This window comes from Haliotis cracherodii, unplaced genomic scaffold (assembly GCF_022045235.1).
Source record: "Haliotis cracherodii isolate W230 unplaced genomic scaffold, xgHalCrac1.p SCAF_9, whole genome shotgun sequence".
Lineage (NCBI taxonomy): Eukaryota > Metazoa > Mollusca > Gastropoda > Lepetellida > Haliotidae > Haliotis > Haliotis cracherodii.
In genome coordinates this window covers 33,958,405-33,981,689 of record NW_027266343.1, presented here as the reverse complement: position 1 = coordinate 33,981,689, position 23,285 = coordinate 33,958,405, and the positions used below count along the sequence as shown (strand labels likewise).

Sequence of the window (23,285 nt, the reverse complement as noted above, 5' to 3'; positions counted from 1 at the left end):
AATGACGTCATTTTATAAATGGATGGCGTCACAAGTTTTCGGACTCCGAAGTACATGTAAAATCAGACAGTGTCACGTTTTTAACTAAATTTGAAAATATATGACTGTATATTTGGTTTTAGCCAAAACAACAATATAGTCCATCTATGTTTGGGTACTAGTTTTTGATATATTAATATGACTTATCATGCCTAGGTACTGTGTTTATCAGTATTCTGCATGTCACTTAGACACGGCTACAAATAGACTACAGTGTTAAATGCAATTATTATTACAGTTTACTGATAAGCACCTTGAGCTACGCCATGTCTGATTATGGTATAATATAAGATGTCTACGCGATAAATCGCAAAAGACAATGAATAACGAAGAGTGATTTATTTCACGATAAAACATTGTTCTATCATGACTTCATGTCTGGAGATTTGAGTGAGTGAGTGAGTTGGGTTTAACGCCGCTTATAACAGTATTCCAGTTATATCACGCCGTGTCAGCTTAATTTGGGAGGAAAGCCCGAAGTGATGCAGGTCTTAGACGTTTACCACTTTGGTGAAACCCATGAGCACGGGTATGGTGCTGACAAACCTAGAAACATAATCGGGGTGAACCGGGATTCGAACCCACAATCATAGGTTTCTGGCATGTCCAAGGGACGCAACTCTGCACCGCGAATTACGGCGCCTTAGACGACTGGGCCACCTGTGCCCCCCTCTGGAGATTTGAACATGCGCTTGCAACTTGATGGCGTCGTAAATTGTACGACGTTATTATTGAGAGGGAAGAGTCTGGAGTGAGTTAGATGTAGCTGGACATACGATGAACGCAATGACTGAACGATACGCCTCAAATTGGGAGAGATATGACAATCGGTATTTGGAGAAAATGTGCAGAACGTGAAAAGTGTGGAAATACCATTATTTTTTATATACGGGTAAATGTTTTAAAATCTTGTACAATTTATTTACATCCTTGGAACGATTGTACACAATATTGATAAGAAATTAATATTGTAACAGGCGACAGAGAAAAGGATGAGTCTAAATAAAATGTTGTTCATATTGTTCAAGGGGTGTTGGGAGAGATATCTATGGTTACTCCAAATAAAAAATCTGAAATTGGAAATAACTAAAAACCAAACAAAAATACTGATACAAGAAAGAAAACAGATTAAAAATACCGTTAATACACACCCAGGTTTTGTCTATAATTAAAAATAACGACTCATGTTTACAAAGGCACCACAAGGTTCTTTAGTCCGTTCTCCAGTTTTCTATTGTGTAACCCTTCACAACTAGTTTTAAGTAAGACTGTGATATGATAAAAAAAATGTCTAGTTACTGTCCATTGAAGACAGGTAAAAATTAATTTGATGCAAACTTGTTGCCGATTTTGCCGACGTGATTTTAAACCACTTTCATAACGCTTATATCATATGCTTGTTTATTTGTCTATTTGTTGTTTAACGCCGCACTCAGCAGTATTCCAGCTATATGACGGAGGTCTGTAAATAATCGAGTCTAGATCTGGACCAAGAAATCCAGTGATTGACATCAATCGCAAGTCAGAGAGCCTGACCACCCGATATCTTTAGTCGCCTCTTATGATAAGCATAGTCGCCTTTCATGGCAATGATGGGTTGCTATTCTAACCAGCATCTTCACGGGTGTTACATCATATGAAGCAAGGCACTCCGGATCCTCTGACAACTGATATAAATATTGGCGACAAATTGGAAATTGAAAGTCTGGCTGACGGGCTCTTCTATCTAAATGTCTGCAGACAAATGTTAAGGGACATATCTAGGTTTTGAACATAATACGACTCCACTAAAATGGGTAGTTTGTTATTTAAATACGTCATATTTCATTATCCGTTCAGTGTGCGGTTATTCACTATCCCATGCAGTAATGTGTAGGATTTATTAATTTATGATTTTTTATATTTTATATATTAATTTGCTTCAAATTAATCACGTGACTCGAAACAATCCAAAAATGCATTGTGAGCCGAGCCCAGAATTGTAAACAAAGCCAACCAAAGTTCGGTTATTTGTGAGTTGAGGTGTTATTTTAGGATTGCTCCTTTGGGATTAGACTGCAGTTGGCCGATTCCTTTGGTCAGAGAAATACACTATTCGGAGGCACCAGCGCCCGCCTCAGGCTGACAATTCTGTGACAGCTAGCGTTGTGGCACGGACACCGTGGTTTGAATATGTTTTTGATAAGTGTGCGGCATAAGAGAAGGCTGGCATCATATTGACCGAAAGCTTAAAATATTTCACCGAAAACTGATGTGGATGCGTCATCTTGCTTAACGGTAATGAAAGAACAACGTTACCAAGGATATGTTAGATTACGCGGGAGGTAATTTGGACAGCGCCATGACGTCAGTCAATTATGACGTAACTACAAAATGTACTATATTGCAGCATTAAGGGAAAGTTGAAGCCATTCCTCTTGTCATGTGGAGAGCGTTTTGTCACTCTGAATCTTAAAGCACAGACCGAAATATGAAACAGTTTCTTATTCTTGATCAGTGGAAGGGAATTGGTAACTTTTATGGTTATTGAACGATAGCAAAAAGCTGAAGTTAAACTTCTTGGCCAAATTAACATGTTTTGCAGAAAATCCTATTCACATGGATAACGAAACAGATCAGCAGCAAGAAAGGGGGCACAGTTGGTGCCCTTAGGGATACCAACATGTTGCCTGAATGTCTTACCCCAAAACCCTACATAGATGTTATCAGTGAGGAAGTTCATCATTTCACATTGTGTTTTCTAAGTAAACTTCAGATGGTATTTTTGAGCCAACGCCAATGTCGGAGACTGTTCTTGTAAACAGGGAACATGGGCTGTACCTGTAGTTTTATATGGAGGATGCTGTGTTCAACGCTATTTTGACGTTTACGCCTAATTAATCTGTTTCGTCGGATAATCGTCGGGTATGGCGTTGACATTGTATATTACCCTTTAGCTCCAAAGCCATTTACAATTCACAGGTTCAATCTGCCTATTTGAACTGTTAAATAGTTATGCTGTACATACCAACTCGAAACAGCAGAGTAAAAAGAACCCCAAAACATGCAACGTTCCTGTTTAGCAAACCTGTACAGGACTAACATGTTCATTTTTGTATCTTTTTTTTTGCATTTCACCAGTGGTTGGAATGGTCATTCCAAGCGGTCAACAGAAGTTTGACAAGCAGGCACAATACATGTACATTAAATTGCAACTTGGAACCTTTGAGCTGACAGTTTAGGAGCCAAATGTGAATTTGAGTGCTCAATTTTAAACTCCATACACTTGTTGTTTTGTTTAATTGTCTACCGCCATCGTCGTCATTTTCTTATGATTATGATGATTCCTGGTATATATCTTATAAAGTACGCCAACATAAGTCAATCAGAACGCTGTGATCACGTCATCGTCTTCTTTCTGCTTCTGTCTGACATTTCCGTTTTCCGTTTCTTCTGTCTGAGAGAAAAAGAGAGATATGTCATAATATATATTTTTCTAGGTGCTTTATTACAAATACCAATATGACTGAGTGAGCGATACATTTCTAAAGAAAACTTAAAGCATTCTGAAGTCCTATAAAGACGTCTGGACCTATTTTCCTTTTGCATACAACATACTTTTATTTCAATGAAAAATATCCTTGTGTTTAGTTTATGTCAAAGGTCACATTATTTCTATAATCACACCCCACCCTTCTCGTAGTCTACATGTAACACTTTTTGAGAATATTAGATGAAAAAGTAGTCCAGAGATCAGAACGTGTCCGTAACATGTAGAATTCATGTAAGAGCATCTAAGTTTTTTATATTAAACCAAAATATGACCATTTTTGTAATCACCATAATTATCCAAATGTTGTATCCGCGTACATTTGAATTACAAACGGCCTTAGGACTATTCCAGTTTCTATCACTGTCACCATGTTTCTGAACACAAAGTAAAAGCTGGAGTTGTAAAAGTGATGACATCATGCGTTCTCGAAACGATTTGACATATGCGCCATAAAGGTATTTAACGTGTTTCCTAAGCCTTATTGTTTGTAAGAGAAAAAGGTGTCAGTAATATTTCAGCTTTATCACGGCAATCACACTCAAGCCGGGACAAGCAAAACAAACGACTGAACATATTGTGTCCCGAAATTAGTCATGTCACCAAGCTTTACCACCTGGTCCCCGTTCTTGTTTCTGTGACAATATAGCATATCATGAAATTTATCCGACCTAGAATAAGGGTTTTGGTTTATACAATGGCACATCTGTTTCAAAATAATATCCTTTAGTCCTTGGTCCCTGTTTTTGCAGACAATTTGTTTCTTCATAACTGATCCCAAAAACATTTTCACTGCATCTAGCATATTTGCAGCTTGAGCAAGAAATGTTTTAACTTGTTTTGTTAGGTCTCATTCAGGACAAAATATTAGATACTTATTCAAGAAACACTTCATGATACACACCTTCTCTGATTTGTCATGGCTGTTGCTCCTCCACAATGGTCGAACAAACGGAAACAAGAACCTCTCATCTTTGATGCGTGGATACATCCTGCCTGGAATAGTAATAGAAACAGTGAGTGAGTGAGTCTGGTTCAACGCCGATATGAACAGTATTTCAGTTATATCACGCCGTATCAGCTAAATGTGGGAGAAAGGCCCGAAGTGATGCAAGTCTCAGACGTTTACCACTTGGGTGAAAGCACTTGGGTCGTGCTGACAAACGTTGAAACTAATCGAGGCGAACCGGAATTCAAACCCACAAGCAAAAATTTCTGGGGTACCCAAGGGGCGCAACAGCGAACAGTGAATTGCGGCGTCTTAGACGACTGTGCCACCAGTAATAGAAACAAAACAATAAATGAGATGGCATAAATGTTGGCATATTGAGAAAACTATATCGATGAACACTCTGAAGTCAGATATTCCACCACTCTCTGATACATGTATGTTTCAAAAATATATTTTCACTTTTCAGATACTACCAGATTTGTAATCACACATAAATACACCGATACGCAAGTGAGTGACTTTGAAGGCTTAATATGGTAGGAAATCAGATTAGTGACAGACATGCAGGTCGTATCACGAGCACGGATATGGTTCACTTTGGTATGGCCCATAGTTGAAAGTCAGTTTTGACCAGCCCTCGAATTTAAACCAACGATCAGTGGATCCTGGCAAGGCTAAGTGCAACGCTGTTCAGCGAATTGGTATACCTCAGACCTCAAGCCACGCGGCCTTCCCTATATAGATACTCGTTGATTCTATGTCGACAGGAGCAAACTTTGCTACCGTATACATGCAGACACAAAGCCTTGGACTTACATGTGGCCAGGCTCACAATCAGTCCCACCACTACGGCAATGAGACATCCAATCAGACCATAATCTTGGTAGGAGATGTCGTACACGGTGCCTTTAGGGTCGATGGTGGTGACGTCACTACAGAAAAGAAGAATTGGGAAATTAATATAAAAACTTCTTGTTTTCATAATTATCTGTACGATTTAAAGGTTTGTTACGATTGTTTTGAAATCACTTGCTTTCCTTTTCTTCGAAAGTTAATATATCTGCTGCAGCTAAATAAGGCTGAAAATTTACCTCATGTATATTTATGTAGGCCTTTAACATTCTTTTTTACATTAAAACTTTCATTGTCAACTGCCTAATGTTTTTCCATGAAAACGTTATTTCCAATAAACTACTGCCCCCATAGTGCCATGCACAGTTCATTAAAAGAAAATGTTGAATGAATCGTGTGAAATTAACCTATGGCGAGAGAGGAGTTCACCGCGACCCTAACCCTAAGGGGAGATAACTCTAGAAATAGCTTCATGTGTATGCTTCATCTGGATAATGGCTGAAATGCGAGAGGTAACGGCACATTACTGGTGACTCTTCTTTAATTTATTTAATTCAGGAGACTACAGTACGATATCAAGATGTAGGACAAATGGCCTAACAAACGTCCCACTACACTCTATTGGTTGTAATATGGTAAGAATGACCTGTCTACGGTATATGGACAAATGACCACATATTCTACTTCCAACAGAAAATTCATCAGATGTCTCGTAACGTAAGAGGGGCTTGTAACGCAAAAAATAGCAGCTATAAGATATAATATATGGTCACACCTAGTGTCAGTATACCATATAAAAGAAAAGGGATGTAACGAGGCCGACTCAACAAGTTCCTTCGAGGACGAAAATAACAATGTCCACTGTAAATACCCTTTAAAACTCCATACTTTGGGAGCTAGCGTCTTCGGAAGTTCATATATCTCATATATCTCAGAATTTCCGGTGATTTGGTATATTGGCTCCGGTACACAAATAACACCCCGGTACACAAATAACACCCCGCCAAAACACACTGAATCGATGGCACCTGTCAGCCCGCCTATTGCCATTCTTTCCGCGACTCCGAACCGACCAGTCTTTGTTTTATCCTCTTAAAAGTCGTGCCAATCATTTAGCTGACGATTTAGAGGAGAAAAATACTTCGTGAATATTTTATTTATAGCCAATCAGATCGCTGGCGTTATTTTTCAGTGCTGGTTATGTCAAGGCCAAGCTCGTCTATGGCGGAAGGGGCACGGCAAAGTACTTATTGAGACGAATGCATGTACGTAAACTCATTATACATCAGGTTAATTCGCCCGACCATACAAAATTAAGAAGTTTTGAACCAGACAGATTTTACTTTATACGTTTTTTTTCAGGTTTAAAAAATACATGTATGTCTTGAATTATGTTTAAAACAATACAAATAAAGACGTTATCTGGTAACATCTTTAGAAGACTTTTAGAAATCATGTTTTCGTCTTATATGTGAGGACAATACACTTAGGGACCTGTCGCGCTGATATCACTTTATGTAATGCCAAAATAGGGTACCCTGTTTAAACTGATTGACACCACTTTGTCCATGTGGAAGCGAGCACTCATTACCTTAACGACAGTGTGCTTGTGATGGTTGGTGGTGTTGTCGTGTATGATGAAGTGAGGATGTCACATGAGTTTCCAGGGGCCGGGGGTAGTGGCACGGGTGGGTGACCGTACAATGTTGCCCCTACAGTCAACCATAGATTCAGGGCTAAGGACACCAGCACTCCAGCAATGGCTCCCTACAAGTACATGTAGTATGCCATGTAAACATGTTAGCTACATCGATAAAAAGCTTTCTAAATTTTCATTGGAAGTCACATGTACTTATTTTTTACTTATCTCAGTGGGCTAGTACTACACTACGACGGAAAAGTCATTTACTTTATTTCGCAAAATTTCCGCAGAATGTTTGTAAAACATTTTCGTAGCTATGCGGAGACAACGCAGAATTTTTGTAAAACTATTGCGCAGCTGCGTGGGGACTGCACAGAATGTTTGTAAAATGTCTGCGTAGCTACGCAAACACTCCGCGGAGCTACTGGGGAGTGTCTGCGAAAATAGTTGCCCCTTTTATTGGACCAACTAGTTTTATGATCCTCGGGCGTCGGTACAAGCGTGTTGTTGGAAAACAACTGATGAAGTTAAACATGTACATCCCATATGGTCACTGTTTATCACTATTCATATTCTAATTTCATTCATAATACCACAACATTTTAGTACTCCTTGAAACTTTACAATGACTTCAAATGTTAAGTAAAATAGATTGAACGAGAACAAATGATAATGCATTGTCCAAGACTAACTGATTTGACGTCGTTTATACGACCTTTGACCTTCGCGAGCGAGTTGAATAGTCCAGGTCCATAGGAGCGAAATGTAGAACGGGTGTATAAGTTTTTGAAAATACACGTAGGTTTGTGAATATGATTATAAAACGACTTTCATTTCAGTTCCTTTCATTCAAGTGTCCTCGGAAATTAAATAATGCTTGAAAAATAGTGTTGACTTTATGGGAGATGTGACGTTAGCCAGCTGAGTCTGTACACAGTTGCATTGATTACCGCATACATGTAGGCTCTTTGTTCAAACAGGATGATACAGGAAATGATTTGAAACAATTATCTGTATACTACATGTAATTACACGTTTGGATATATTCATATTCAGGTCTCCGCATGAAGATTCAGAGTAACTAAACACTTTCAACAAGACTGTATTACAAGAGGGATGACTTCAACGTTCACATGATCAACTTTCTCTTTTATTAAGCAATATTCCACCAGCTCCAGCCCTTGGTATCTACATTTCAGACATGAGAGCGGTACAATTGAGCATGCCATTTCAACGAATTACGCATTCTACGAAGAGAGGCCTGTTTCAATAGACAGTTGTACATTCTGACAAAAGACCTGAAAAATTCTGTACACTCTTGAGTGCACTTACATTAATTCTAGTACCTGTTAATTATTGCTGCTGCCAACTACTGACCTGTTGTATTGCCCTGTTTATTTTATACCTACAACTCTGTCTTTCGTTATAATATTTACTGATTTTACAATTTAGTTTTGTGGGAACCGATTTCTGTTTTAAATGTTGCGTTTTAATTTGGAAATCACTTCATGATGATAGTGGACTTGTTGAATATGTCGTACGCGTTATGCTAATGGGCGGATGCCACTCACTATGTACTAATAATCATAACGCTGACAGGCGGAGGCTTCTCTTCTTTTTATACTAAGCCTTGCATATGAACGCATATGAAGCCATGCCTTTCTCGCATTATTTTTCATTAATGCAATCCACAAAAGGTTTGTCTTCGAAACAATAACACCTTATCTGATTCTTTCTTCTGTAATGTTGGGGTAAGACAAGGATGTATTCTTAGTTCATTTCTGTTTTCGTTTTCATAAATAAGATTTTTCGCTACAAATATACGAAACTTGTAAGGAGGGCATCCAACTACACCCGGAAACTATTAAACATTTTCTAATTCTTTTTGCTGATGATATAGTTGTGCTCTCGAGCACATTACCTGGACTTCAAAAGTTAATAAATGAACCTGAGTACTATTGTAATAACTGAAACCTGAATGTCAATATCAATAAGTCAAAGGTTTATAGTTATCAAAAATGGAGGGAAATTATCAAAAGGAAGGAAACGGTTCTTTAAAGGTGAAAAACGTGAGGTTGTAGGAAGTTAAAAATATTTGGATGTACATAGTACAACGCATTGTGACAAAGCCTAAAGCCCATTGGAAACATGTATTTAGCTGTTCTACCCTGTTCTACCCTGTTCTACCCTGTTCTACTCTGTTCTACTCTATGGGCTGAAGTAAGGGGTCTAGAAAACTATTATACAATAGGGAAGGTACATCTATATGCATGTGAAAGTTTTACGCGTAAATACCAACGCTCTAAATGTCACAGTTTATGGGGAATATTCGAGAAACCCTATGTATATATTTAGTTACATAAAGTAATAAAATTCCCAAAGAAATGCTATAACATGATGATTCTTTACGATAGTAGAGGTAAAATAACTGGGTCTTGGGTGTCAAAAAGATACTACAATCTTTGGGATATGATTACATTTGAAGAGTAACAACATGTTTTGTTTGTTGTTTAACGCCGCATGCAACAATATTTCAGCTATATTAGGGCGGTCTGTAAATAATCGAGTCTAGACCAGACAATCCAGTGATTAATATCATGAGCATCGATACACACAATTGGGAAACGATGACATGTATCAACCAAGTCAACGGGACTGTCCACCCGATCTTGTTACTCGCATCTGACGACAAGCACAGTCGCCTTTAACGGCAAGCATGGGACCTATTCTACCCCGGATCTTCACAGGTCATGGAACAGCACCAGATCATTTCATATATATTTGAAGACAAAGGCTAAGTGATATGTATTTTCAAAAGTGGTACTTTTCACTGTGTTTACTCAATAAGCTCAATGATTACTGCTGTTTTATATAATTTATTCCTTCTAAAAAATATCTTTTGGACATAAATGTTATCCCTTTTCAGATGTAGTTCTCATGACCTTCTATTAGAAATAGGTAGACATTTAGGTATATCATCTCAAACTCAAACAGTCACAAAGTATTTTGGAATGTATATATATACCATGCAATGAAAATCCTCCGCATTTTAAATGTGATAGGTCCATGTCCTTCAGTACTTCAGTATATAGATTGAAAAATATGACAGTGATACACTGCATGTTGACAGACTCATCTTGCAGTGAATACTTACATACGTCTAACAGTATACTACCTACAATTTTATTTGTCCATGGGAAGAGCGCCCCTAGGAAAAACGTTCCAACTATAGGTCCGCCGCACGCTCCCAAAAGGGCAATCGCTGTCTGTACAACATATTTCAAAGAACATACGTTAGTTTCAGTGAGGGCAACAAAGGCAGGAAACACAAACGTCATTATCATTATATTAGACTAAAAACTCGTCTCTGAAATGAACATATTTTACAGATAAAAACAGTTAAATTTTCGTTATGAAAAAATACAAAGGAGCCCAGAGACTCTTCATTTTTCTTCATTTCTTGATACTGCAGTAATCTAGACTTGCCAAATAGTATATACTTGCATGGATATGTTGGATATATTTGTTTCAGGGTTTGTAAGACAGACTATCATCATTTTTCCTTGTGTGAATATTTATGGTCGGGTCACTTGCCTTCGAGGAGAACATCTGGGCCGTTTTACAAACTGTCGAAAATAGAGGGAGTACGACTTACCTGTATGATCGTACCAGGTAACTCCTTTAACAGGAAAGCCATACCTATACAGATGCCACCATAAAACCACACTGAAAGTAAAAAATTGTGTTCAGACGTTTTCCCTAAACGTCCGTTACAGGACATCCGGTGTCGGCATATTGCGCGATCTAAACTAAGTGGCAAATAAAACTACACGTCTAAGTTGATTTTATCATGTGTTTGATTTTCAACTGAAAATATTTTAATTGAAGATATTATATTATGTCCCTAAAATGAACTTTACTGGTGCTTAGTCAGCACTCAAAGAATACTTATACATGGTCTTAAGTTTTAAAACATAATTCAATTTCAAAATTTCAAAAATAAAAACAAAAATTAGCGTAATACATGATGAGTATCTGAGACATCATATGTCTGAAAATGAAAAAAATGCTTTTTTCGACACAAATTTACAACACATCAACGTGGTAGGGGCATGTTGTGGCAAATTCCATTCTGACCCTAATCTTCGCTGAACCAATTTATTTTACACAAAATTACCCGGCTACAGATTACTTTTCACAAAGTGTTTCAGGAATGAGCGATTGTTAAAGAGACAAAATGAAATTTAACAACAGTTTGTTCAATTTTTAATTATATAAAAAAAAGAAACTCGGTTTATATACTCGGTTAGCCTCTCAGTTTATATCACAAAACCAGGCAGCAGTGGACCGGAACGACAGAGACACTCTGACATTTCCACCGGGTAACTTGGTAGTAAGCTTGTAAAGTACTATATGTATATGTGACTTTTAATGCATGTCAACCATCGAACAATTTCTAATACGATATCTTTCCGAGTGCTAGCATACTCTCAATGGTCGCCACTGATACCACCACGCATTTTGTCCTCCACTGGTCCATATACTTTATTGTCAATTTAATGACAACACAGGGCACAATAAGTGAGTGAGTGAGTGAGTTGGGTTTAAAGCCGCTTTTAACAGTATTCCAGTTATATCGCGGCGTGTCAGCTTAATGTGGTAGTAAAGCCCGAAGTGATGCAGGTCTCAGACGTTTACCACTTCGGTGAAACCCACGAGCACGGGTATGGTGCTGACGAACCTAGAAACATAATCGGGTCGAACCGGGATTCGGACCCACAATCATAGGTTTCTGGCGTGCCCAAAGGACGCAATTCTGCACAGCGAATCGCAGCGCCTTAGACGACTGGGCCACCCGTTCCCCCCAGGGCACAAGAAACATGAAGGACAATGGATCATCTATTTTACCTGCTAGTTTTGCTGTGAGCAGCTTGACTGATTCCGATGTCCCACATTTCTCAAATGGGCATCTCAGCACATCTTCTATGGTGTTGGCAGCAAGGCCGTTCGTGATTGATGATATCGTACTGATGTGAAAGGAGCATGCATATCAACCTCATGCCATGTGTGTTGTTAAACAATTGTATACAGTCATATCATATTAATATTAAACCTGTTGTATCTCGTTTTATCCTATAGTACTGGACGAGCCTCTTTGGGAACTATTCAGCCATATCTGAGCCGGAGAGCACACAGGATAAAGCCAACACATTGTGCACTTTGTGGACAACGCTTTAACAACAAGACTTCACAGTTGCCCTGTACAAAGGTGCTCACAACCTCGTAAGTTTGAGGGTTCGTTTTGATCCATTCCCTTGTAGGCGTTGTGTCTCGTATAAGTTGTTTATGGAATCGCGACCTTACTGGAGACACCTGTGTAAATATATCACGCCAGATTGTACACTTGTAACCATTCGTAGTTTATAAGTGACACAATATAACCTTAATGTGCATGTAGATATATAAGATAGCTCCGCGATAAATCGCAAAGACTAATAAAAATATACGATACAACATTGTCCTAAAATGACGTCATTTTAGGTGATTCGAATATGTCCTCGCAAGGGAAGTGTCTTGTGAGTTTGTGTCCAAAGATGTAGCTGGGCATTGCAGATAAACGCAATGGCCCAAGTTCGCGTACAAAAGTAGTATAATGAAAATCGGTATTGGGAGACAGGGTACAGATAATTGACGGGAAAATACCAAACTCAACCCACCTGTTCAAATAATAGAGTTGTCCTATATACATTGCCGGCGTTGTATTTTTGGAGTCATCATCAATTAGATGTGGGTAAATATTTTTAAAGCTTGTACATTTTATTAACATCCTAAAAGAGGCATTACATAATGCTGAGTTAACATATAAGAAACAAACGACTCATGGTCGTTGTTTATCCTACAATGAAACACTGATTTTATTGTACGACAAACAATTCCCGCTCGTCGTTTATTTCTTAAATATACGTACCTGAGAGCGCCACTGAAGATTGTTGCCAGGTAGATTCCTGACATCCCTGGGAAATCTTCAAATATTTTCATAACAAAATAGGGCATCAACTGAAACCAATTCAGACGGGAAAGTAAGATTTAATTACTAGTTACTTTTAGAATTATGTATTATATCTGCTGCCAGAATAGATGCAAACCATGAACAACTGAGAAGCTGTAAACAAAAACAAACGTCCGGATTTTCGGAGTGATGAATCTGTGTAAGGAGGACTCATGCTTTATCATAAATACAAGCGTTCCCCTAAACAATCTTAAACAGTTTAGCAATTACCGGAGTTTTCACTTTAGTAGCTAATGTATTCAACTAGCGTTTGTGTATTTTGAATTTGAAATTTTCAGTGAACTCACCTGATTTCTATTGGTTAGATGACCGGCTTCGAAGGGGTCACACCCAATCGTCGCAAAGTAACTGTAAGCTACGATTCCCATGAAGCACACGCATATAATGTAGAAGCTTACTACAAATATGTTAACAGCGTACACACTGAAATAGAAGAATATGAAACAATCTGATACCTGTCCCAAGTTTGAGTACCATATATATATATATACTGAACCGCAAAAGAAATGTCACCCCAAGTAACATTGCATGAAAAGTTGTCATTTAAATATCTGGGTAATGTTTGTCAAAGTTTCTAAAATTTAACATTACCTTAACATTAACATTCCGGAAAAATGAAATTTGATGATAAAAAACAAAGCAGATGACAATAAAACCGATCGCCCAAACGCATCACGGCAACGGCCATGGTAACCCGATGCACGTGAGTTCCGTGCAAATTGAAATGCACATGCGGTATATAAATTTTGAATATAATAATTCTTACATTTGAGCTCCAGACATTTTCGGTATCGCACAGATCCTCTGGATGGCTGACTGGTCGAATGTGTATGCAAAGAACGTGAACAGTCCACCCACAATCAGAGACCAGAAGGAATGGCGGACCCGGGGGTCTGGGTCGAAGCTGCAACCATTCATAGCTGAATTAGGTGGGTTTGAGAACAACATTTAGTGCACGGTCGGTGCTGACCGTTACACTAGCGAGCACGGGGGTGGTTCTCACAGACCAGAGTATATTTAATCAGGAAGAATGTGGGACTCGAACCTACATCCAGCGGAACAAAGGTAGGGGTTATAACTCTGTACTGTAATTCTACAGTGAACAGGTTCATAATCAACATGAAGAATAAAGGCTCACATCAGCATTTCCACAGTTAACGGATTCATAATCAACATTAAGAATAAAGGCTCTAATTATCAATTCCATAGCCAAACAAGTTCTTAATCACAAATGTGGGTATCTACATGCTTTGCTCGAAGTTTGTTTTGCTTTTCCTCAACCTTTTTAGCTCTCTCGAACTAGTATTAAATGATTTTCTGAGCTATGTATCAAACTGATGGGCAAACGAAGGTATAACCTTGAAAATTGGATTTGACAACAAAAATACAAACGTCATCAAAGTCTAACTCGGCTGAAGACAGTCGCCGAAACACTGTAAACTTAGGTCGAAAAACACAACTATGATATCAAATACATAACTATCGAATAACCATTTGTTTGTTGGTTGGTTGGTATGTTTCATGTTTAGCCACCACCAAACATAGGCGTATGCTTAATTTGACCATTGGCTTATAATAACTGGTTGATTTAATCTGCTTTGCTGACAAGTTTTGTTTTTAAACATGTAACCCCGTGACAATATATATGTATATTTGAGATGATTATGGAATACACGATTTTTACCCACTGGCTCCCAGGAAAAGTAAGATAAAAGGTCATTGTATGTAAATGTAAGGACAATATCCTTTCCATAATCATAAGAAATCTCTGCTAAAAGCAGATCTAGAGTTCATCGTAGGATTCCGACACATTATAAGGATGTGCTCCTGAATCACTATCAAATAGTGATGATGCCAGGTGTTCGCAAAGAGATGAGCGTATGCTTACTTGACATACGGAATCCTGCCTCCCTCCTTGGCCAACTCCCATGTTGTGGCTAGACCTCCAACTTCGTGAACACCCTGCGAACATAATGGTCAACATAAACAACACATCATTTCATTAAAACTGAGAACATGATTGTGATTTCATCACTGGCATCGTCGATGTGGGTGTGTTACCGTTTTATATTTTCTTATCTATTAATAAAATAAGTACATGTATAATTATAATGTGTTTTCAAGCTGAAGCAATGTTACCAGTAGATGTGGCCGTTGAAATGAATTCGAAATTTGCACTGTAAGCTTTCAAATGTAGCTTTGGACCCATGAAGATTCCAGGGTAGAATAGGTCCTCAGCAACCAATGCTTGCCGTAAAAGGTGACTATGCTTGTCGTAAAGGGCGACTAACGGGATCGGGTGGTCAGGCTCGCTGAATTGGTTGATGCATGTCGTCGATCCCAATTGCGTGGATCGATGCTCATGATATTAATCACTGGATTGTCTGGTCCAGACTCCATTATTTACAGACCGCCTTCATATAGCTGTATTATTGCTGAGTGCGGCGTTAAACAACAAACCAACCAACGTACAACCAACAAATGTAGCTTTGAAAATTAGCTAATATACTATTCACGATGTCTCACCTTTACGAGGACGATGAATATACCAAACATGATGATGGCTGCCTGGAAGACATCAACGAGGACCACCCCTCGGATACCGCCCTGTTGATATGAATGTAAAATATGTTATATATATATATAATTTCTGGTGTCCCCCTCAGTAATATTTGCTAAAATATTGCTTAAAGCGGCGAAGACCTCACTCACTCACTCACCCACTCACCCACCATCTCACTCACTCACTCACTCACATGTGTACATATCTAGCACATATGTAGCGCATATCTAAGGGCGCCTGATAGTCATTAGATCTTGCAATTAGAAACATCAAAGACAAATGTATTTTAAAATTTATTGCAAAGAAAACGAACAGTAACGTTATAACGAAAAGAGATGGTTACCTTTGTCGAGACTTGATTCACAGTTTGTATGAAACAACAGCGCATAGAGTGCTTTTAATATTTCAATGCATGTTTCCACCTTGACGTTATCTGTCATACTGAAAGCATGCGTTGATGTTTAATTGTATAAAACAATGATCTCCAACCTGTGTACCTTGGCTTTGGTTCTAAATAAATGTATAACGAAACATAGCACAGCACATATTTGTCTTAGCATTGTACAATGCCGGCCAAATGACTTGAGAACCAACGTGTAAATTCAGAGTGAATATTTCATTGAACGCGAATATATAAGACTTGTGACTCTAAATCTATCCTCTGTATGATACCATGAGATATTTATTTGTTTGTTTGTATTTTAACGCCACACTCGGCAATATTCCAGCTATATGTTGGCGGTCTGTAAATAATCGAGTCTGGACCAGACAATCCTGTGATTGACAGCATGAGCATCGATCAAGCAATTAGGATACAATGATATGCATCAACCAAGTCAGCGAGCCTGACCACCGATCCCCTCAGTCGCCAATTACGACAGGAATGGGCTGCTGAAGACCAGTTCCCTTTTTCCCCGCCGGTTGGGTTCAGGACAACTCTGTATGGCTCATTGATATAGCTATAATAGTGCTGACCGCATTCATTCACACACCGTCGTAAACTCACAATTGAAGTGTACGTGATCCCAACTAATCCAACAATGACGACAGACACCCAAAACGGTAGACCAGTAGCTGGGAACAGAACACAAACGAAATATCAATTTACTAACTATTAAGATTTGACAGCAGGCTCAGAAAATACGCATCATTCTTTTTCTATACCCCAATAGATTTCCTTTGTCATTAGTGTTTATATTACTGTTGTCAATTTGTACTACATGATCAGTGAAGTTCAGTGCAGCATATTGCAGCTATTTCGCCTTTTACGACAACATGGGATATTGTAAAGCACCGGTGGGATTCCTGCATCTGACCTATCGAGATCCTATATTGATATTGACTTGTGGCTCTTTCAAACAAGTTGTGTATATCAATAAAGGATTTTTGGAGGGGCGTTGGGAAATGGACTTGTTCTGCAGTCAGCAGAGTTGTGCCCTTTTGAATATAAATAAAAGCGACAAAACTATTTCCATAAGTATAAGAAATCTGATCATGAGCTGAAAACAGAATCCATTGTACCATTCAGACTATATCATAAGCCTGTGGCTATGAGTCACTATGAATGAGTGGTATCAGGTGTTCGGGAAAACGTGAACTTTGTTCACTTCAATGAAATACGTTTGCTTCAATGCAGCCTTATTCAAGCCTTTTCGGTGGCTGAATGGGGAGTAGACTATAATAATACTGTTTATTCCTCTTCAGTAAGCGATGGTCATTGGAATTGAGGTGTTCATCGATCCTCATATTAAAATCACTAAGCCAATGCCCATTTGAACGGAACACTACCACCGTCATAAATAGACAGTTGAAGGTTTCTTACCTGTCTATATTGATACTGCAGGTGACAGCAGAACAACGGCGGTGAAAACGATCTAGAAATATACACAGGTGATACAAATTCTGTGAATGCTCGTTCGGTAAATCAATAGAGAGTACAACTGGCATCACAACGTGCATGTCTTTATAGTCTGCGAAGAGGGAAGTATATAAGAAAATAACTAGTTCCATCCTATTATCGGTTACGGACTTTATAATGGCAGTATGAGATGACATTTTGGATAATGATGACCATTGTGTTGTTTGATTTATTATGCCCAAACCAGTGGAAAACATTTCTAATAATGAGATGACATGTTACGAATAAACGTCATCTTGCTGGCTTGCAACATGTACCTGGCTTCATTTGATTACCTGTTCATTGAGGTATGTGTGCTACCGATTTTTTTATTTCCATATAAATGAACACGGCCCGGATTATTGATATAACAAAGTAATCTACTATCTTGGATAACCTTCAGGATTCATGACCTTTGGTGTTGTGTTCCAAGGAAAGAGTATGCTATAAATCCTTCGTGAAAAAGGCAAATATAAAAGTTGGACAATGTTTGAAATATTTTGTGAAAGGTTTCAAGCTCGTTAATACACCTAACAACTGACACTGTTTTATTTCCATCAATTGGTTCTATAGAATCTGACTTACTTTCTGAAACATCCCGATGACTGTCACCAACAGCCGGAGCAGGGGAGACTGGAAGCGCAGGTGGAAATACTGTCGTGCAAAGACGGGCATGGTTATTGCACAGTTGTTAATGTAATAGTTACCGGTAGTGCAGGACATGCTTATATCATTGATTTTTAGTGATCCATTCATCAAATGTTCACTGGTTTGCCTTTCAAAAATAAAATAAAATATGTTTTGGCAGATAAGCGAGACTGGTTATCCTCTAGTTTATATATCATCTGGTATATATCTATAAGTTTGGAATTAACGAATAGACATGATTGCTTTACGCCGCTTATGAAATGGAAATGGAAAAATAGATTACACAAGGAAGAAAACACATACAGTGAAAAATGGGAATTCTTATTACGCCATTTTCCATCCCATCGCCTCATATCCACACATCCCACCACTCTCCGCCGTCTCATATCCTATCTTCCACACCATATCTTATCCCACACCACACAATCTCATATACAAACCAAGCACACTTCCCAACACACCACCATCCTATATCTCACCCAGCACACTTTTCACCACCACACCATCTCATATCCCATCTACCACACCATCTCATATCCCACCCGCCAGATTGCCCTCTACTACACCATCTCATATCCAACCAACGACACTGCCCTCCACCTCACTATCTCATATCCCACCTGAAACCTAACCCTCCACCTCACAATCACATATACAACCAAGCACAATTCCCTATACATCCCCATCTCATAGCCCATGCACCCACAGCACCGCCCTCTCCCACACCATCTCATATCCCACCCACCACACCATCTCATATCATTTTGTATATCAACAGGAATTTAACCAATTGCGAACAAAATATTATTCTCACAGATCCATTTTTATAGACGGGTCCAAGAATGATGGCAACGTTTCAAGTGTCGTTGTCATTGGATCCAAAACTGTTTCCTCAAAAATCCCCGATAATAGTTTAATCTGGCCTGCTGAACTCAATGCTATCTTAACAGCTTGACTTGAAAAACAAAACCATTGTAAAACGTTCATCATCGTTTCAGGCTCATTGCCTTGCCTTCAGGTACTAAAAGTGTCTCCTCGAATCTTCCTATGATCTTAGACATTTTAGAATTTACAATGATCTTTCTACTGGCCAATATGACATCGTCTTTTTCTGGTTACTAAGTCATGTTGGCAAAGCAGGTCACCCAAAACATCTCTTGACAATCTGTAAACTCCCCTCCTTACACATACAGTTACTTCCAACCAACAATCAAAAGTTATACTCGGCTTCTTATAATTATGCTAACAATGTTGTGCAACCATGTAGGAATCAATCAAATTTCATGGCATCACTTGACAATCCGTAAACTCCCCTCCTTATCCATACAGTTACTTCCAACCAACAATCAAAAGTTATACTCGGCTTCTTATAACTATGCTTACAATGTTGTGCAACCATGTAGGAATCAATCAAATTTCATGGCATCACTTGACAATCCGTAAACTCCCCTCCTTACACATACAGTTACTTCGAACCAACACTCAAAAGTTATACTCGGCTTTTTATAATTATGCTAACAATGTTGTGCAACCATGTAGGAATCAATCAAATTTCATGGCATCACTTGACAATCCGTAAACTCCCCTCCTTATCCATACAGTTACTTCGAACCAACCATCAAAAGTTATACTCGGCTTCTTATGCTAACAATGTTGTGCAACCATGCAGGAATCAATCAAATTTCATGAGTAAGGATACGACTCTTAGTCAGTTCTATAAAACCGTATCCGTGACAAACCAATCCAGCATTCAGTAAGACAAAACTCAAAGCCATCATAGACTTCAAGGTTAATCAGTCATTATCCTTTTGTTTAAACTACTTGCTTCACCTGTTAAGATGTTAACCTCATATCAACCATTGTGTGTACTTGAAAGTCCACTCCCGAGTTAGTGCATCCTAATCAACTCAACTGTATAAACGCTGCCTCCTACCTGTATGTATGCTACCTATATATATGCCTCTGTACATCACCTGCTTGATAACGGTGTAAGAACCTACACCTAAACGTCGCCTCTGCCTGTAATAAGGAAGATGTTATCCTTATATCCTTTCCTTACTTGGTGCTCCAACTTCTCAATGCCTCTCAAAAAAAAAAGTTTCATGAATTGAAACCAACAATCGGTCACACGTTTTTGAGTTGTCAATCAAGACACGATGAGGTCGTATTGGCCACAGTCGGTTTACTCACAAATATCTGCTTCAACAGATGAGGACAAACCTCCTAAGAGTATCATGTTATAGCCCATGTTTTATAAAGCTCTAAATAAAAATATTATGCTGAAATATGTTTGACAAATTTGCTTCAAATTATAACTTTGTAGTCATGGCACGCTTGTATATATGAAAACACGTTCTCGTCGCTAATTGGCAGAAATATGCCGATGCGACGTAAAATTGTAACTCACTCACGAACACCATCTCCGCCAACCCCACCATTTCATAACCCACCTACCACACAATTTCAGGCACCACCTACCACATTATATCCTACCCTACAATGTACCAACCACACCAACTCATAACCCACCTACCACACTGCCCTCCACCACACCACCTCATACCCACCAACCACTCTGCCCTCCACCACACCATCTCATACCCACCAACCACTCTGCCCTCCACCACACCACCTCATACCCACCAACCACTCTGCCCTCCACCACATCATCTCATACCCACCAACCACTCTGCCCTCCACCACACCACCTCATACCCACCAACCACTCTGTCCTCCACCACATCACCTCATACCAACAAACCACTCTGTCCTCCACCACACCACCTCATACCCACCAACCACTCTGCCCTCCACCACACCACCTCATACCCACCAACCTCCACAACACCATCTCATACCCACCAACAACTCTGCCCTCCACCACACCATCTCATACCCACCTACCACACTGCCCTCCACCACACCACCTCATACCCACCAACCACTCTGCCCTCCACCACACCATCTCATACCCACCAACCACTCTGCCCTCCACCACACCATCTCATAACCCACCTACCACACTGCCCTCCACCACACCACCTCATACCCACCAACCACTCTGCCCTCCACCACACCATCTCATACCCACCTACCACTCTGCCCTCCACCACACCACCTCATACCCACCAACCACTCTGCCCTCCACCACACCATCTCATACCCATCTACCACACTGCCCTCCACCACACCATCTCATACCCACCTACCACACTGCCCTCCACCACACCACCTCATACCCACCAAACAACTCTGCCCTCCACCACACCATCTCATACCCACCTACCACACTGCCCTCCACCACACCACCTCATACCCACCAACCACTCTGCCCTCCACCACACCATCTCATACCCACCAACCACTCTGCCCTCCACCACACCATCTCATAACCCACCTACCACACTGCCCTCCACCACACCACCTCATACCCACCAACCACTCTGCCCTCCACCACACCACCTCATACCCACCAACCACTCTGCCCTCCACCACACCACCTCATACCCTACAACACACTGTCCCACCACACCACCTCATACCCACCAACCACTCTGCCCTCCACCACACCACCTCATACCCACCAACCACTCTGCCCTCCACCACACCATCTCATACCCATCAACTACTCTGCCCTCCAACACACCACCTCATACCCACCAACTACTCTGCCCTCCACCACACCACCTCATCCCCACCAACCACTCTGCCCTCCACCACACCACCTCATACCCATCTACCACTCTGCCCTCCACCACACCATCTCATACCCACCAATCACTCTGCCCTCCACCACACCACCTCATACCCATCTACCACTCTGCCCTCCACAACACCATCTCATACCCACCTACCACTCTGCCCTCCACCACACCACCTCATACCCATCTACCACTCTGCCCTCCACCACACCACCTCATACCCACCAACCACTCTGCCCTCCACCACACCACCTCATACCCACCAACCACTCTGTCCTCCACCACACCACATCATACCCACCAACACACTGCCCTACCACACCATCTCATACCCACCAACCACTCTGCCCTCCACCACACCACCTCATACCCGACAACACACTGCCCACCACACCACCTCATACCCACCAACAACTCTGCCCTCCACCACACCACCTCATACCCACCAACCACTCTGTCCTCCACCACACCACCTCATACCCACCAACCACACTGCCCTCCACGACACCACCTCATACCCACCAACCACTCTGTCCCCCACGACACCACCTCATACCCACCAACAACTCTGCCCTCCACCACACCACCTCATACCCACCAACCACTCTGTTCTCCACCACACCACCTCATACCCACCAACCACTCTGCCCTCCACCACACCACCTCATACCCACTAACAACTCTGCCCTCCACCACACCACCTCATACCCACCAACCACTCTGTTCTCCACCACACCACCTCATACCCACCAACCACTCTGCCCTCCACCACACCACCTCATACCCACCAACCACTCTGTCCTCCACGACACGACATCATATCAATCCCACCACACTCTCTCATATTCCAAACACCACACCAACCACAACACAACCTCATCCCACCCAACACCCCCCCTTCCACGCCGTCATCTCATTGCCACATATCCTACCCCAACAACGCTCTCCAACACAGCTCATATCCTCCCACCATACAACCCTCCGCGACACGTATAGAACAATGAAGGCCACTTACCTCGTACATGCTTGTCACCTGCAGAGTGTGCATGATGGGGACGATAGTGACTATTCCTATTAAATAACTCAAAGCAACAGCGATCACGTGTAGAACAAAAACAAACCCCGTCGTGAACGTCTCCGCTGGCATTCCTATAAGTGACGTTGACGACATGAACGTCACAAACAAAGACAACGTAACAGGAATCACATGCAGTTTCCTTCCTCCGAGAAGATATTCCTCTTTAGTATTTCTCTTCCTTCCTTTTATGGCAAGATAGACACCCATACCCAACGGCACCGCCAACGTTGCTGCAATTACGATGTAGTCGACAATGGATAACGTCGGTGAACCAGCCATGTTGAGAGATAGTCACACACAGACAGCAATGTTGA

The 23,285-nt window shown here is 40.5% G+C and overlaps 2 protein-coding genes across 2 annotated transcripts; both read right to left on the bottom strand.

Moving 5' to 3' along the window:
* Window positions 1–936: 936 nt before the first annotated feature.
* LOC139452505 (sodium-coupled monocarboxylate transporter 1-like) lies at window positions 937–23,285 on the bottom strand. The gene is made up of 16 exons (XM_071234008.1): window positions 22,909–23,285; window positions 18,130–18,198; window positions 17,470–17,521; window positions 16,654–16,721; window positions 15,611–15,691; window positions 14,973–15,046; window positions 13,851–13,988; window positions 13,372–13,507; window positions 12,983–13,071; window positions 11,923–12,041; window positions 10,670–10,740; window positions 10,194–10,280; window positions 6,964–7,139; window positions 5,337–5,452; window positions 4,473–4,564; window positions 937–3,475 (listed from the first exon to the last, which is right to left on the bottom strand). Exons 1-3 carry the CDS (start codon window positions 23,248–23,250, stop codon window positions 17,474–17,476), a joined length of 459 nt encoding a protein of 152 aa, XP_071090109.1. The 5' UTR covers window positions 23,251–23,285; the 3' UTR covers window positions 937–3,475; window positions 4,473–4,564; window positions 5,337–5,452; window positions 6,964–7,139; window positions 10,194–10,280; window positions 10,670–10,740; window positions 11,923–12,041; window positions 12,983–13,071; window positions 13,372–13,507; window positions 13,851–13,988; window positions 14,973–15,046; window positions 15,611–15,691; window positions 16,654–16,721; window positions 17,470–17,473.
* Window positions 3,404–15,640, bottom strand: LOC139451853 (sodium-coupled monocarboxylate transporter 2-like). The gene is made up of 11 exons (XM_071233151.1): window positions 15,611–15,640; window positions 14,973–15,046; window positions 13,851–13,988; window positions 13,372–13,507; window positions 12,983–13,071; window positions 11,923–12,041; window positions 10,670–10,740; window positions 6,964–7,139; window positions 5,337–5,452; window positions 4,473–4,564; window positions 3,404–3,475 (listed from the first exon to the last, which is right to left on the bottom strand). Exons 1-11 carry the CDS (start codon window positions 15,638–15,640, stop codon window positions 3,404–3,406), a joined length of 1,113 nt encoding a protein of 370 aa, XP_071089252.1.